A 17,886-nucleotide genomic window follows, 5' to 3' on the forward strand; every position below is an offset into this window, starting at 1 on the left:
GCTTTTAGCAGATAGTAAAATAAAAATAAAAAGATTAAAACTAGTTTTGTAGGCCCCGAGGGGCCGATGGCCTGGGCTAACAAAACTGGTATTGAGTTTTCTAAGCCATCACAGCCTACAATGTCAGTCACTTATAATGCAGCATATTAAGATAAATTAATTATGAGAAAAAAAATCACGCAACCTTTCTTTAAAAAAAAACACAATCTTAAAAGTTAAATAATGTAAAAAGTATAAGTTTAAATGAAAAAAAGTCTTTAGTAAGTGCTATTTAATTTTGATGTTAAAGATTTAGCAAAAGACGTTTTATTGCTATGTTGATCAGAAATATGTTAGAATTCGTTGTTAGGATTTTTCTTCTAACCTTGGAAAGGCAGTCCTAAATTTGAAAATTTTGATTTTTTTAAAGCTTATAGTATGTATATAAGTTGTTTGTATCTTTTAGTGAAAAAAAATTTTGAAAAACAGTTTTTGTTTGTTTTTTATTAAAGATTTTCATATTTTTTTCATTTTTTTTTCAGAACTTAAAATTGAAATAAAACAAAAAGACCCCGCTGAAATATTTTGGTTTTACCTGGAATCATCATGGTTTTATGTCTATTTTCACCATACATAGGTCCCAGGGCTCGGCACTTACTTTTGTCTTGATTCAATTCTAGCCCACAGTGACACAATTTTTCAGTATGGCTGAATACCAGTTCTAATCCAGCGGAAATCTATCGGTTTCAAAACCATACTGGAAAATGTTTTAGTCATCACAGAACAAACTTTTGTAAAATCATTTAGATCCGTTAAAAAGTTAGGAAAAGTTGCCATACTTAAATTTAGATGGATAGATGGATATAAACTCACTCAGGGATCTTAGGGGATAAGACATTGATAGACATCCCCATTTAGGATAAACAAAACTAGATTGTAGATCGAAATTATTTGTCGAAAAGTTAGGACACTACTAGTTTGAAATCAACCCCAAGTTTTTGAGCAAACGAATGAGATAACGAGGTTATAAAACTTTGGGTACCAGCATAATTTACATTCAAATGTCTCCTCCCTCCCTTGATATACCGGATTAGCTTAAATAAATCCAAAAACCTTAAATGGCGAAGCTTTGATATAATTAATATCTGTTGGTCATAAGGATGTTCCCCAACTATCTATCTATCTATACTTGGAATATATAGCCAATAGCAACATCTGAATGTTCCCCAACTATCTATCTATCTATACCTGAAAGAGATAGCCAATAGCAACATCTGAATGTTCCCCAACTATCTATCTATCTATACCTGGAAGAGATAGCATCTTAGCAACTATCTATCTATCTATACCTGGAAGAGATATCCAATAGCAACATCTGGAGTTCCCCAACTATCTATCTATCTATACCTGAAAGATATAGCCAATAGCAACATCTGGAGTTCCCCAACTATCTATCTATCTATACTTGGAATATATAGCCAATAGCAACATCTGAATGTTCCCCAACTATCTATCTATCTATACCTGAAAGAGATAGCCAATAGCAACATCTGAATGTTCCCCAACTATCTATCTATCTATATCTGGAAGAGATAGCACTTAGCAACATCTGGATGTCCCCAACTATCTATCTATCTATACCTGGAAGAGATAGCCAATAGCAACATCTGGAGTTCCCCAACTATCTATCTATCTATACCTGAAAGAGATAGCCAATAGCAAATCTGGAGTTCCCCAACTATCTATCTATCTATACCTGGAAGAGATAGCCAATAGCAACATCTGGATGTTCCCCAACTATCTATCTATCTATACCTGAAAGAGATAGCCAATAGCAACATCTGGATGTCCCCCAACTATCTATCTATCAATACCTGGAAGAGCTATCTTATAGCACATCTGGATGTTCCCCAACTATCTATTTATCTGTACCTGAAAAAGATAGCCAATAGCAACATCTGGGTGTCCTCCAACTATCTATCTATCCATATCTGGAAGAGCTATATTATAGCAACATCTGGATGTTTCCCAACTATCTATCTATCTATACCTGAAAGAAATAGCCAATAGCAACATCTGGATGTTCCCCAACTATCTATCTATCTATATTTAGAAGAGCTATCTTATAGCAACATCTGGATGTCCCCCAACTATCTGTCTATCAATACCTGGAAGAGCTATCTTATAGCAACATCTGGATGTCCCCCAACTATCTATCTATATATACCTGGAAGAAATAGCCAATAGCAACATCTGGATGTTCCCCAACTATCTATCTATCTATACCTGAAAGAGATAGCCAATAGCAACATCTGGAGTTCCCCAACTATCTATCTATCTATACCTGGAAGAGATAGCCAATAGCAACATCTGGATGTTCCCAAACTATCTATCTATCTATACCTGAAAGAGATAGCCAATAGCAACATCTGGATGTTCCCCAACTTGTAGTTTTCTAGTTTCATTGGTAGTTCCAATATTTTCTTTGTGGATATTAAGTCTGCTTGTTAGAGTTGTGACCCATCTGAATAATAATAAACATGATAGCTTCCATAAAAGCAAAGCACTCGTTAAAAGTTAAGCATAATACATTGCAAAACATCGCTTGAATACAAGAGACTGTTTAAGGACATACTTACCTTTTAAATACTTCATAATAGAGTTTCTTTGCTTATAATATTGTTTTCCTAGGAATCATTATTATTACAAAAATCAGATTACATCATGCAAAAAATTAATGTCAAAAAAGTTGAAAATCATCTTATTTTTAATGAACGAAAGGACATGCTTGTAATAATTAGAGAGTTGCCACGCTTTCTAAATAATAACTTAAAGTGACAGGAATCGTCAGACAAAGTTTGAAATCCATTGGACAATTCTAACCTTACCAAGTAACAAGCTATACTTCACGGACGGACAATTTTAACATGGATAAAATATCATGACACAATACTTGACAACAATTGATCAATCTGCTTATCTATCTATCTATATACATATATAATATATATCTATCTATCTATCTATAAATCTATCTAAACTAGATGTTCAGCATAAGTGGAATAATATTTCTATTTGAAATTGAAAGATTTACATTTCAAAGCTTTAGCCCAATAGTTTTCATATCAAAGTATGGTTTAGTATGGTTTCACAAAATAGAGGTTATTTAGAGTCATCATTTATATTTATATATATTTTTGTTACATTAACACTTAACAGTCGGGCCCCTTGCCGCACCTTAATCGGTCGGGGAGGGGGGGCGTTCAACGCCTCCCCTCCTCTATTATCTCAGTTCCTATTAGAGCTAGAGGGCTAATTGTGAAAGTCCCCTGTTTCATAATGAATTTACGACCTTTTATAAGTCAAAGTCAATTTTCGCTTCCTTTACACTTTTATTTAAAAACCTTTGTTTTTAGGTCCTTTTTTCCTTAAAAGTTTCAAACATCTGTAATTTTCTTATTTTTGAAGCTAGAAGAATTATTTTTTTCTAGAAAATGTTTATCTTTAAATAAATTTTATATTAGAAATATTAAAACAAAAATTTCAGCGGCTGCAGCTGTACTTAGCAGCTGACAGCCGCTTAGTCGGCGGGAAAACAGCGGCGGATCTTAATGAAATTTTAATACGTTATATAGACATGTAAGGAAAGCTTAAGTTTAAAATTTGACGTGTCTAAGTCAAAAATTGCGGCCACAGGAGTCTTTTAAAGATATCTGGAGATCTGGAGGATCACGACCTGCAGGATCATACCTGGAACCTAAAATTGACTTGAACACCTGTATTTCATATCAGGATGTAATACTAGAGGATATTTTAGTATTTTGGTAAGATAAAATGCTTTGTTTTAGTCAAAAAATATTTTTGCTCTTTACCTGGATGGCCCTGCCAGGTTTGCTGGCCTCCTGTGCCCACCAGGATGGAGATATTCAAAAAATTCCAACTCTCAGTTATGTGTCATACACAATATACCTAAAAAGTCACGCAGTTTGGGCTCTTATCTTTCACACACAGAAAATGAGATAGAAAAAAACGGAAGGGGGGGGGGGCGTTAAACGCCCCTCCCTCTCCGACCGTTAAGGGTTAATTATAGAGGTAATCTAGAGTTTACATAAGACTATATTTTTGTTACATTATGGATACAGGTAATTTAGAGTTCATATTAGACTATATTTTGTAACATTAAGAATAGAGTTAATTAAGAGTTTAAATTAGACTATATTTTATTACAATAAGGAAAAAAGTAGTTTGGAGTTTACATTAGACTATATTTTTGTTACATTATGGATAGAGGTAATTTAGTGTTTATATTAGACTATATTTTTGTTACATTAAGAATACAGTAGACGTTTTTTTTTACAAAAAAAGATAGAGATAATTTAGAGTTCACATTAAACACATTCCGTAGCCGCAGATACGTTTATTGGCATTATATACCGCAATTTTGGATAATTCGAAGCTGTCAATTATTTCTAAGATTCAACAGCGCATAAGCTGGCGGCTTAAAAAAAAAAAAATTTATAGCCACAGAAAAGCCGTTTACTTTACATTTAACAGTGAGAACTTACTTTAAAGTTATCATAAAATTCACTAGTAGAGTAAGCATAACTCTACACTTTCAAAATTCTAGTATTGCTTCGAGACCGATTAATTTCCGTTGGATTAGAACCGTTTCTCAGTCTATCGAAGCTAACAAACTGGTGTTAAGATTATAATTTTTTATTTTAATATCCGCGGAAAGTTGTCTATAATAAAATGCGAAAATAGTTTTTTCTTTCATCGTATTATAAACCGCTTTCCGCGTATATAGAATGTAGAGTTATAAGATTAAAACTTGTTTTTTTTAGCCCCGAGGTGCCGAAGGCACCGGCTAAAAAACTGGTTTTAATCTTATGATTGTACATTTCTATATTAGTAGAAAGCTGGATATAATACGATGCTAGACATAGTTTTTTTTTGTATGGATGAGAACCGGTTCCTATCCACCGGATTCGAATTAATACGAGAAATAACTATTACACAACTATTATTTATAGTTGTACTATTTACAGGGATGGAGAGGACAAACTAGGGGTGCCCAAATATCTATAGAAGGAATAATTTTGTTTATCATCATTGAGAATGCATATCATTTGATCTTCCATTGTCTTACCTCTAAATATCCCTGGCTATTTAGTTTTAATTTTGCCTTGAGATGGAAAGAAGGCGAGATGGAGAAAATTTTGAAATTTAGCTGCAAAATTTTATTAAAAGTTTCATGGACATCTCAACACACATTTATATATGTAATACCCAGGGATCTAAAGGGATAAGACAATGGCTGATAAATTAATCTACATCCACAATGATGATACACAAAATTACCCCATCTGTAGATTAAAATTAGAGGTTGAAAAGTTTGGACACTAAATTAATTAAAATTCAATAAAAGTCCCCAAATTTTTTTAGCTAACGAATAAGAAAATGTTAATACAAAACTTTGGGGACTAGTGTATTAAACAACCCAATGTCCCCTCCCTCTCAGATAATATCAGACTTCATACAGTAGAGTAAAAGGTAGGGTTGGGCCGGATATCCGGTGTGGCCGGATATCCGGCCCTTTTCAATATCCGGCCGGATACCGGATATTGAAACTATCCGGCCGGATATCCGGCTCTATAATTTTTTATACTTTACACCAAAAATCTCTGCTTTTTAAAATCTTAAATGGCTATAAATTTTTTATTATTGAAGCTAGAAGAACATTTTTTCTGTATAAGTTTAACTTTATGTAAGTTTATATATGATTTCTGAAGAAATTTTTTTTTACTACTTTAATATCTGGTAATTTGGCCGGATAACCGGATATTTGCCGGATATCCGGCCGGTTACCGGATATCCGGCATTTGAAATCAGCCGGATATCCGGTATCCGGCATTTGAAATCAGCTGGATATCCGGTATCCGGTATCCGGCCAAAAAAGTATCCGGCCCAACCCTAGTAAAAGGTAGATTTTATCCAAAAGCAGCGAAGCAAAGTATTTTTGGTTTAATGTTAAAGATTTTAAGACAATAAAACTAATTGAAAAGAATAACAGACTATGATAAAAAAAAAGTTAGCTCTTGCAATAAAAATGATTTTACAACTTGAAATTGAATTTAAATTTTAAATGCTTCAGCAGTTTTCGAGATCCTTTGGTACACACAGACAGACATACACAAATCTTGTTACTTTTATATTTACTAGCGGCTTCGCCCCTAGCCTTTAGGGGCTTTGCCCCAAGAGGTTTAATTACATCTTCTATTACCTACCCAGCCAAAAAAAATGCGAATGGATCGTAAATTTTCGCAAATAAATGGCAAACTTACAAAATTCGTAAAATTTGTAAAATTCATAAAAATTCGTAAAAACTTTATAAACATTCATAAAAAAAGAATTCGGGGGGATTTTTTTGGGAGGGAGGGTTGGGGGTGTCCCACCCTCCAAGAAAATAGCCTTAATCATCACAGGACCAGTAGGTATATTCCCTGAAGAGTAGAATCCGATTGGTTTAGTAGTTACAGAGATATAAATGGACAGACAGACAGATGGACGGACAGACATCATTCTACTTTGTATTATAGATAAGGAAAATTATTTTTTATATTTGAATTTTCAAGTAAATTTTATTGTATGTTGTACTATTATATAAACATCTTGGTATGATGTAATCGTTTAAAATAAGACTCTAGAACAAAATATTTATAATTACATTTTCAGTTTGGCTTCGAAACCATTTAATATCTAATGGATTAAAACCGGTTTTTAGCCATAGTGAAAAATCATGTCGTTGAGGTAAAACTTACGACTAAAGTGGTTAAGGCTACTGCTGCTATGTCAGATTCCGGATATTAATAGGTAGTCGTAATAAGGATGGGACGCATTGACTTTAAATTCATCAAGATTACGTCTTCCAGAGAAAGGTCATGTAATGAAAGGGTTGGTTGACTGCAATAGCTTGGATGTGCCTAGTCTGACCATTTGTTGTCCTCAACTATTACTGTGTTCAAACTAATCTGTTTTTTAAAATGTATAACTTTCTGCGAGGCCAACTAAACCGGTTTTAATCTTATATTTTTAATTTAGTATTTGTGGAAATATGTCTGTGTTATACAATGTTATACATGATTTTTCAGTATTTTAAGGGATTAATTAATTTTATATTCTACATATTTTCACCTAGTTTTATTAAGATTTGTCAATAACTTGGGGTGCTAGATCGATTCCTAGATTTTTAGGTTTTCATGGTTTTCTCTATTCCTATTCAGAATTAATGGCTAAAATTAAAGGGATTGCTCATATTTTATATTTTTCCATCAAGTTTCATTAAGATTTGTCTATTAATTGCGGTGCTAGATCGATGCCTACATTTTTAAGTTTACATGATTTTAAAGTTTGCGTGATTTAAAAGGTTTTAAAAGAGATTTCCCTATTCTAAGTTTAATGTTTATTGTATGACACTGCTCTCTATATATTTTTCCCGATAACTCTAAATCATTTTTGAGCTTCGATACTTATGGATGTTGCCATCCTTGTTATCAGATAAACGTTTGGGGTGTAAAATTAAAAGTTAAAGTAAATTAAATAAGTAATAGACTTAAATGTAGAGAACTTTTTATTAATTTACTAACCAACCTAATTAAATCCAGCACTTAGCAGCTTTACTCAGAGCCGCTGTAAGACTTTTGAACCTACAATGTGCGTCCGCTACCGAGTCACACTAATTTTAGGACTAGATGCGGCCTGCAATAGCTGCGCTTAGCTGGCGGTTTCCCTCAAATTGCTTAGTCGAGCACATAGCCCCACCCCGCTCCCTCACACTTATTTTAGAATAAATGTAACTATGTATGGGGATAGCACCACAGGTTTAGAGCACTCGCAAGTTAGGACCCCACATGGATTAGGCATATGGAAGAAAAAAAACTATCACCACCTCTAATAATTTTCTATTTGATCTTAACAATAAGTAATTAAGGGTTGTGGGTACTGTGGACACTAAACCCTGTGAGGGGAAAGCAACCAACCTCTTTTGGAATATATTATTCTGATAACATATATCTAACTGATGTACTTACAAAATCTTACGATTATAGGAAAGCTACGCTTCCATTAAATTGGACTTACTTGCAATTATAGTAGAACTTCATTTTGTCATTTGCATCAACACTAAAACATAGAATAAATTAATTTTAAAGTATTCATTTGCTGCCTTAAAAACTTGCATTGAATTCTAATTTATTGGTCCAAATATTATTGTTTAAACTTTTAATCAATATTTTTAATCTACGGAAGAGGTAATTTTGTGTATCATATCATTTGGGATATATATTTATTTTCTTCCATGGTATTTTGGCTTCAGATCCTTTTTAAATGATTTTTTCCCAATGATGTCAAATTGGTTTAAGGTAATGATTAAGAAAATGTAATGTATATACCTTATGGCAAGATAGCTCCATTCGTTGAGAGGTACAGTAATAGGAATACCAATCTTCTTCTGACCTGCCTGGGTAGCTTGCACCATTTGTAGCTGCGCTCCAGATTCACTAATATAGATAGATAGATAGGTAGGTAGCTGGGTAGCTTGCACCATGTGCAGCTGCGCTCCAGATTCACTAATATAGATAGATAGATAGGTAGGTAGCTGGATAGCTTACAACATGTGCAGCTGCGCTCCAGATTCACTTATATAGATAGATAGATAGATAGGAAGCTGGGTAGCTTGCACCATGTGCCGCTGCGCTTCAGATTCACTAATATAGATAGATAGGTAGGTAGCTGGGTAGCTTACACCATTTGCAGCTGCGCTCCAGATTCACTACCATAGATAGATAGATAGGAAGCTGGGTAGCTTGCACCATTTGTAGCTGCGCTCCAGATTCACTAATATAGATAGATAGATAGATAGGTAGCTTGGTAGCTTACACCATGTGCAGCTGCGCTCCAGATTCACTAATATAGATAGATAGATAGGTAGGTAGCTGGGTAGCTTACACCATTTGTAGCTGCGCTCCAGATTCACTACCATAGATAGATAGATAGGAAGCTGCGTAGCTTGCACCATTTGTAGCTGCGCTCCAGATTCACTACCATAGATAGATAGATAGAAAGATAGATAGATAGGAAGCTGGGTAGCTTGCATCATTTGTAGCTGCGCTCCAGATTCACTAATATAGATAAATAGGTATATAAATAGATAGATAGATTTATAGGTAGCTGGGTAGCTTGCACCATTTGCAGCTGTGCTCCAGATTCACTATAATAGGTATATAGATAGATAGATAGGTAGCTGGGTAGCTTGCATCATTTGCAGCTGTGCTCCAGATTCACTAATATAGATAAATAGGTATATAGATAGATAGATAGGTAGGTAGCTGGGTAGCTTGCACCATTTGCAGCTGCGCTCAAGATTCACTAGCATAGAAAGATATATAGGTAGCTGAAAATAAGTAGCTGCGCTCCAGATTCACTAATATATATATGTATATACATACTGATAGGTAGATAAATAATATCTAATATAGATAGATGTATATATTGATAGATAGATAGGTAGCTGGGTAGCTTGCACAATTTGTAGCTGCGCTTCAGATTCACAAAATAAATTTGTTAACAATTACATCCAGATGAGATGAATAGAATCATGTTTGTTTTCCATTAATATTTGATTTTATCAGAATTAAAGAAAACAATCAATATTCTACACCCGGGCAAAATAAAAAATACATGATTAAACGCTTTGTGAAGGTCAAATTTACAATAAACACTCATTTTTGTGCATCGTTGTTTTCGGAAAAAAAGTCGAGTTTTTGCAATTATATTTGACTCCTGGAATTTTCTTCAGTTTAAGAAAAAAATTAACAATATTTCTCTATAACAAATTGATTTTATAATTTCATAAGTTATTATTTTCATTTTGTACTTTACATAAGATTGAAAGTAATACATGAATGTAATGACAGACTAAAGTATGAGCCATTGGTGCAGATGTTTTTGCCTGCGGGGTGCGTGAGGTGCACCTAAAAATTTTGAAACACCTCTTAGCCAAAATCGAGAGGGTTGTATTACAGACAACAAGATGGGTTATACTTATTGTTATCATATTTTGGATACTACCCTTCTGCACGACCCTGGTATCCTTATACTAAAGTAACAGGATGTCTGTGTGTTTGTGTGTCTGTGTGTTTGTGTGTTTGTACCGAAGGATCTCGCTTACCGCTGAACCGATCGGGTTCTCCTTAACAGGGTAGCTTCTCATAAGTCCTGGGAAGGTTTATAACTATTTTGGGGGAGGGTACCACCACCCTATCAGGAGAAATCGCCCCTAGAAAAAAAATTACCCCTCTCGAAAAAGAGACTCCAACGAAACATAAACCAATTATTTCTGTAATTAGATATTTTAAATAAAAAAAACATTCAAAGTGCCACTAGAGGCCTCTAGGGGCGTAGCCGCTAGTATAGAAATAAAGAGTAGCTTTAATACTCTTATTATGATGGTTGGAATTGAAAGTAAACTAAACTATATACCTGTCTCCTTGTAGAAATTCCAAAGAAAGATAATTTTCTTTATCCTCGGGATTTGTTAAACTCAACAAAATTCCCTAAAAAAATGGTAAATTATTTATTGCAGCGTATTAGAGACAAATTTCCGCGAATAGTAAAATTAAAATTACAAAATTAAAACCAGTTTTGTTAGGGTTCGAAGGCCCAGGCTAACAAAACTGGTTTGTAAATTGTTTGTAATGCGATGCTATACATACATTTTTATTATGACTGAAAACTGGTTGTAATCCAGCTAATATTCTAATATTGTTGATTTGTAAGTAAAATTTGCAGTAACTTCTTAACAAGAGAACTAATTTAGTATATCTTCAATATCATATGTTTCTTTAATATTACCAAAATTAAGCACCATATTTCTATAATAAATCCAATAGATTATGATCTCATAAAATATATATAAAAAGGTGGTCAAGCTAATTTTTGTTAGGGAGGGGGCACATTTTCCGGATCTACTGCAGTTTACAGTAAAATATTGCTGGTAACGAATATTGTCAAAAATCTATGAATTTTATAGACTGCTAGCTGCCAAACGGCTGAACGTACAGATCATGCCCACACACTGTTTTAAGCGGCATAAGAAGGCCTACAAATAATCTGGAATAGCCATAAATCAATAATGCATAATTATCTCGTAGTGCAGAGAAATGCGCGAAAAATGCCTATTTTACGCGTTTTTTCTTCAGTGAAGCTTTCCCTATGCATCATTGAATCTTGGCTATTCCAGATTATTTGTAGGCCTTCTTATGCCGCTTAAAATGGTGTGCGGGTATGATCAGTACGTTCAGCCGTTTGGCAGCTAGCAGCCTTTAAAATTCATAGATTTTTGGCATTATTCCTTACCAGCAATATTTTACCGTGAACTGCAGTAGATCCCATTTTCCATTAGGTAGGGGGTAAAGCATTATGATTAAAAAGGTAAAATAACTATTCCCTCTTGCGACCCCCTCCAATTTTGGTTTAAACTTAGGTCCTTAACACGGTGGCTCTCATTTGGGCCACAGTAGAGCTAGAACGACGTTATAAACGTTTTTGGAAATGGCACAAAGATTTAGCTAGGGTTGTCAGCGCAACCCATAGTCTAAAACTAGTTTTAGGGTTTCATATTGGACCCTGAAGTCAAGAACCGAGAAATTTTCAAGATTTTAACGTTTTTAACATCTCCAATATACCATGATTCACTTAGTCGGAGTATTATGGCCAAGCCAGCTAAGATTGAGACCTCTAGTATTTTCTAGTGTCTTTTTTGTGTATCTAACAGTATCTCCAACAAGTTTCAAGTTTATCTCACCTACAATGGGCTGAGATAAGATTTAGTGGTCCCAAGTCGAGAATCCTGAGTAACTATGGCGCAATTCAAATCTGCCTAATTGAACATATGCACGTACAGTTCGGAGTACACTATCGCCAAACTATTTTTATAGGCAAAAATGTCATTACCTAAGCTTTTTATAGTGGGGTAAAACGTCCTGATTGGTCAAGAAGTTTTGGCGCTATAGCCGTTTAAAATATTTCCGTTTTTTTTTGCCCCACCCTGTATAATTACTGGGATCTTACACCAGTTTATCATGTATTCTAATCAAGTGAACCTTGTAGCTGGCTAAAATAACGATCCCCCTTTAACCCCATCCTTTCCCCTTCTACTGGATGAACGAAACGACCAATAAATAAAGTTAATGTTAGCAAGCTAAATTTTTTTTTCATGTCATAATATCCACGGATATTTTACATCACTTCCTAATACAAACTACTAATTATCCACAACTTTGTATGAGCACTCCGCCCCATCTTTCATTGCACAGAGTTTACTTAGGGTGTTGATTTCAATTTAAAGTTTACAATTGCCAATTCAAACTTAGATGTACATGAGTATCATAGTAGCAGCAAGCTGGTAGCACAGGACAGAACAAGGTATTCAGTAATAGTTATTTATCTCATTGTATTATAATCCTCTTTCCGCGGATATTAAAATGATAAATTGCAAGATTTGTCTTGTTTGCCTCTAGGGGAAGAAGGCCTGGGCTAAAAAAACTGGCATTAATTTTATGATTTGCATTTCAATATTAGTGGCATATTGTCTATAATACGATGCTATGCATGATTTTTCAGTATGGCTGAGGACCGGTTCTAATCCAGTGGATATAAATCGGTTTCGAAGCCACATTGATAAGACATTTATAGGTATTTGGAAACATTCTTGTACCAAGTATACCTGTCAACCGACTTTTTAAAAAAATTAGCCTAGGTAACTTATTATCAATGCATTTTTGTGTTTGGAGAAAAAAAAGCCAAAAAATGTCTTTGGGTACTTTTAGTCAACTTTAAATATGTATCTGGATTATGGAAAGCTCTTTTGGCTGCCAGGATGGATGGATCTAAAATAATTTACCAAAGTTCCATTCTTATTGTTTCGGTATGTTTTCTTGTATTCCCTGGCAAGTTCAAACCCATTAATCCCTGTTTCCTTACACCAAATTTCCTAGAGAATGAGTGTGTTACGCGGCATTCCTAACTATCTCCGCGCGGCGCGTGGCTTGTAAACAGACAAAAGAAACGCGCACTTTTTCTTTGATTAGTCCCACATGAGGAGCTACGTGTTTGAAAATAATGTATTGCTTGAATATACATGTGCTCTGATGTGTGGAATATCTCAAATAAGCCTTCTGCTTAGTTTGACATCATAATGTGGTAAGAATTTATCTTTAATTCTTAATAATAAGTGTAGTATGGTATATTTTTACGAAGAAATTTAAAACATTAATTTTTCAACAAATAGACCATTTAACTGCTAACTTTTGACATACGAATATTTTCCTTAATTTTATTGATCATTTGAATCTAAAATTATCAATTTCTGATGCTATTTAATATGTTTCGTGCCAATTTAAAGTTTTTTAGAAATTTTATATTTTTAATTAAATTGAAATCACGCAACCTCGATCTACAAAAATAATAAACCATTAATACTATGTAATTAATTTTTATATTTTTGTTTTAGATTCACCGTTTTCATGGTAATAAATACACATTTGTAAACATTCACATGTTGGTCATTCGGAGGGCTTGGAGATTAAGATTTCGTGTACGGCAAGGCATGCGTACCGAAACAATGAAAACGAGACAGAACAGATGCAGCTAAGAACATTCTGTGAAGTTTTGTGAATGTGTTGGTTGTGATACCTTACCACACATTATTATTATAGTCATAATCAGTACAGTTAACTTTAGTGACAATTATGGGTCCTAAAAAGAATAAAGGTGAACAGTTGAGTAAGCGGCTGCGTCCAGCCGTTGATGCCCTAACCAGTGAGCTAAATAGAGTGATGAAGTTGGTCAGTGATACTTCAGAACTTAATGTTAGACATCTCACTAAGGAATCAATCCTTGTCCATGACAAGTTCGAGACATTTGACAGCATCATGGTCGGTTTTAGCAAGCTTGGTTTGAGAATCCAAGAGCTTGATGAGTTTAGTGACATTTATTCTGATATAGTTACTGTACAAAAAGACTATAGTGCCTTGAAAGACGCTCTTGATGCTATAGAAGAGCTTAGTGACATTCAAAGTGTTGTTGATGTTGTTGGTGATAATTTGCCTAACCATCAGGCTGAACTTTATGATCGATGTTTGAAGATTGTGAAAGTTATTAAAGGGCCATACTTTCCCTTGCCTGATGCAATTATAAACACTTTGTCTGCTTTGATGAAACGTCTGGCTGAGGTTAAGCTTGAACCTGTGAAGCCACCCACGACGACGGCGGGTGCCTCGACAGCATCGCCATTTGTGTCACCGTTTGGCACACCACAGTTCGTCGCCGGTTCTATGTTCACGCCAGGATATATGAATCGTGTCGACGAACGTCTTCTTCCATCCTTCGACGGCCTGGAAGCTTCCTATGTAAGTTTCAAAGACACTTTTAAAAAGCTTACTGTAGGACAAGACCCGTCGTATTTACAGTTATTGTTGAGCAGTGAAAAGGTTTGTAAAAATAAAGAGCTGAGACTCCAGTTAATTCAGATTCAATCGCATGAATCTCAGTGGGCCTACCTTGACGCACGTTTTAAGTCCAAAACACGTCAGATGCTCTGCCTTTTCAACCAATGGGAGAAGAAGTCTAAACCGTCGGACTCCAACCAGATTGTGACTGTGTTAGCAGAGTTTGGCGGAGCAGTTAGCCAGCTGGAGCAGCTGACTAAAGATGATGAAGATGATGAAGTTACCACTAGCCAGTGGTTGACTGTGATACTTCTTGAGATGTTATCCAAGAAGTTGCCACGTGATTTTCAAGATAAGCTCAATTTATCATTGGGCTCGATGGATGTCCCAAACGTCCCAAAGCTGTTAAAGATTATTGAAGAACAGCGTGGCGCCATTTTAATGAGGTGTTCGACTGATATGGACACCCCCTCTAAGAAGAAAGGTAACCCTGCGACAGCCGCTACCGCCGTAGGTAAACCTGGTAAATCTAAGATGAAGCAGTCATGTTTTGTTAATGGCTGTAGTGAGATGCACTTACTTTACAAGTGCCCAAAATTTCATGACCTGTCAGTGTCAGACAGGAAGAGTATTGTGGAGAGTGCTGGATGCTGTTGGATTTGTTTGCAAAAAGGGCATAAATCTGCGGATTGCCCGAAGGCAGATGTAATAGGCGGCTGCAAAGTGGACAATTGTGGTCAGGCCCATAACAACCTTTTGCATGAGAGTGTTGATATGGCTGCCGCCGTCTATGAAGTACATACTTCCCCTGAGGCGAACCTAATGTTAATGTTACAACAATTAGACGTCGTTGACATTAATCGCCAGAAGGTCCCAGTGAACGCTATGTGGGACACTGGTTTAACTACCACAATGGTAACCCAGTCACTTGTTAATAAACTTCAGTTACCTTTTACTGGACGTTCAGCAAGAATTTCTCTAGCTGACGGTGAAGTTAAACGTCTCCCGACGGTCAAGCTATGTTTAATTGATCGACACAAGAATTATCACATATTAGAACCTGTGGTAGTGCCTCTCATTGGTCCAAAAGAGGCGATCTGCTCCATAAATCCTATGGAGGCAGCTGTTTTGTTTGATATGAAACCTGAAGATTTTACTTTGGTTGATGGGCAGGTTGATTTGCTCGTAGGGCACCTGCACCCATCGATGTTTCCCTACTCTGTACGTTCAGTAGGAGAAACCATGCTTTACTCCAGCCTGTTTGGATCTGGATATTTTGCTGTTAGTGCTAATGGTTTAGCAAAGAGTAGGTATGTTGTCTGCTCAGATGTTCAGCCGCAGCCGACTGTTGGTGCTGCTTGTGATGCTATTATTGAACCTGTTGGTTCTGCTTGTAACGCGGCTGATGAACCTTTTGGTTCTGCTAGTGCTGCAGCCGTTGACAACCTGGCTACGGCGGGTGCTGCCGTGGCTATTACTGATAATGATGTTAGTTGTGCTACAGTTATTCCTGATGATATTGGTAACGATACTGTAGTCGTTGATAACTTTGTTACGGCGGGTGTTGAGCCGCTGAATGATTCGGTTCCAGCCGGACAAGAGCCGACGGGAGTTTCGGTTCCGGCTGGACAAGAGCCGATCAGAGTTTTAGTTCCAGCTGGACAAGAGCCGACGGGAGTTTCGGTTCCAGCTGGGCAAGAGCCGTTAAGAAATTCGGTCTCGGCCGGACAAGAGCCGACGGGAGTTTCGGTTCTGGCCGGACAAAAGCCAGTAGATGATTCTAAGTTTTATGACAGCCACACTTTTATTACGTGCCCTGGTGGTGTTATGAATCAAGAATCGACTTGGTTGCTGCCAAGCTGGCCGCCCGACGCAGGGTAAGAGGCCTGCCAATGGCGGGTGGAAATATGGCGGGTGTTGCCGCCAGAAAGTCATTGAAATTTTTCAAACCACACATTTGTAAACATTCACATGTTGGTCATTCGGAGGGCTTGGAGATTAAGATTTCGTGTACGGCAAGGCATGCGTAGATTTTAAAAAGATTTTGTTTCTTTAAGTATGATTTTGAAAAGCAAAAGTTCGTGAAATGATTTTTGCAGATTTTAAATTGAGAAAATTAGATTTTTTACAAATTATTTTTCTAGTTTTTTTTATGGTTCACGTTTACTTAAAAAATGTTATTTCTCAGATTCTCATATGAAATAATGCATTAAAGTAAAGAACACAACATGTAATATTATTATGATAATGTTTAAGATATTCCTCATTATTATTTTAAAAGATTATCGCAAAAAATCAAGATATTTGTTTAAATTTGTAAGCAAATCAAAGATTTTCTTTCATTCCGGAGGCAGAGATTCTTAACAATTCATGTACAAAGTTTTTTTTGTTCACTCCGGAAGCTGGGATTCCATTAATCCACGCGTAAAGATTTTTTTTTCGTTCCGAGAGCAGAGATTCGTAGTAATATACGTACCTAGCGATTTCGGACAATTTTAAACCTTGAGAAAGTATTTTATAGCAATTATTTTCCTAGGTATATATATTTTCGTTCATGTTTAGCATTTATAATAATGAACACGATGTGTAATATTATTAAAATATTGATTAATATTTTATTTGAAGATCACAGAATTAATTTAAGATAAACTATGCATATTTTAAATTAACTCTACCTTCATTTTTATCGCATATATTAAAATACTGCTTCAATAGTATTTTTAAAAAGAAATGGGTAACATTTCTTAAGATTTACAAGTAACGCAAATTTTGATACAATTTCGTTTAAACTTTCAAATCGATGCAAGATTTTTTCATTTGAAATGCAAACTTAAGTTTTTTATACGTTTACGCAAGTTCTTTCAATGATTTAAGTCTTTCCGGGACCAGGGATTTTTTTCGCGGAAATTTTCCTAGGTACCTACGCAAATACAAACAATTTTATCCTTGTTTGATTGAAATTCGATATGATAAAAAATTAACACAATGAGATTTTTTACATCATATAAATATTTCTTTAAGATTTATTATAATCACATAAATAATTTAATATTGCATGCATATTAAAATTATTACTATTTACCTTTTAACTGATGTACCTAAAGAAAAAATGCAGATTTTTTTTCGCCTTGAATTAAGTAGATTCTTTGAGTTCGAAGATTTAAGCTTAATAAGACCGCTCTATAGTGTATCTTAGCTCTGTTACCTCGGCCAGACATACTACAGAACGGCAAAACTAAAGCATAAGATAATTTTATTTTGATTGCTTTGATTGATGATTCTAAAGTTTCTTGAATTATTCATGATTCTTTAATTTTTGATTTGATTTAAACATCACTAATTATGTTTATTTTCAGTTGATGGAGCCCTGTGCCAGAAATCCTGTCGGAAATTATGCAGT

At 35.2% G+C, this 17,886-nt stretch overlaps 1 protein-coding gene across 1 annotated transcript in view; it reads right to left on the minus strand.

Annotated features, from left to right (window-relative positions):
* LOC145326662 (uncharacterized) overlaps positions 1-17,886 on the minus strand; it is a 106,981-nt gene that overhangs the window by 32,435 nt on the left and 56,660 nt on the right. Inside the window, exons 13-16 of the mRNA XM_080170029.1 lie at positions 10,519-10,592; positions 8,430-8,537; positions 8,119-8,160; positions 2,383-2,503 (exon numbers count right to left, since the gene is read on the minus strand). Coding sequence (XP_080026155.1) covers positions 2,383-2,503; positions 8,119-8,160; positions 8,430-8,537; positions 10,519-10,592 — 345 coding nt within the window. The remainder of the gene's footprint in view (positions 1-2,382; positions 2,504-8,118; positions 8,161-8,429; positions 8,538-10,518; positions 10,593-17,886) is intronic.

Source organism: Acartia tonsa, chromosome 8 (genome assembly GCF_053477335.1).
Source record: "Acartia tonsa isolate MP-2025a chromosome 8, ASM5347733v1, whole genome shotgun sequence".
In the NCBI taxonomy this organism is placed as follows: domain Eukaryota; kingdom Metazoa; phylum Arthropoda; class Copepoda; order Calanoida; family Acartiidae; genus Acartia; species Acartia tonsa.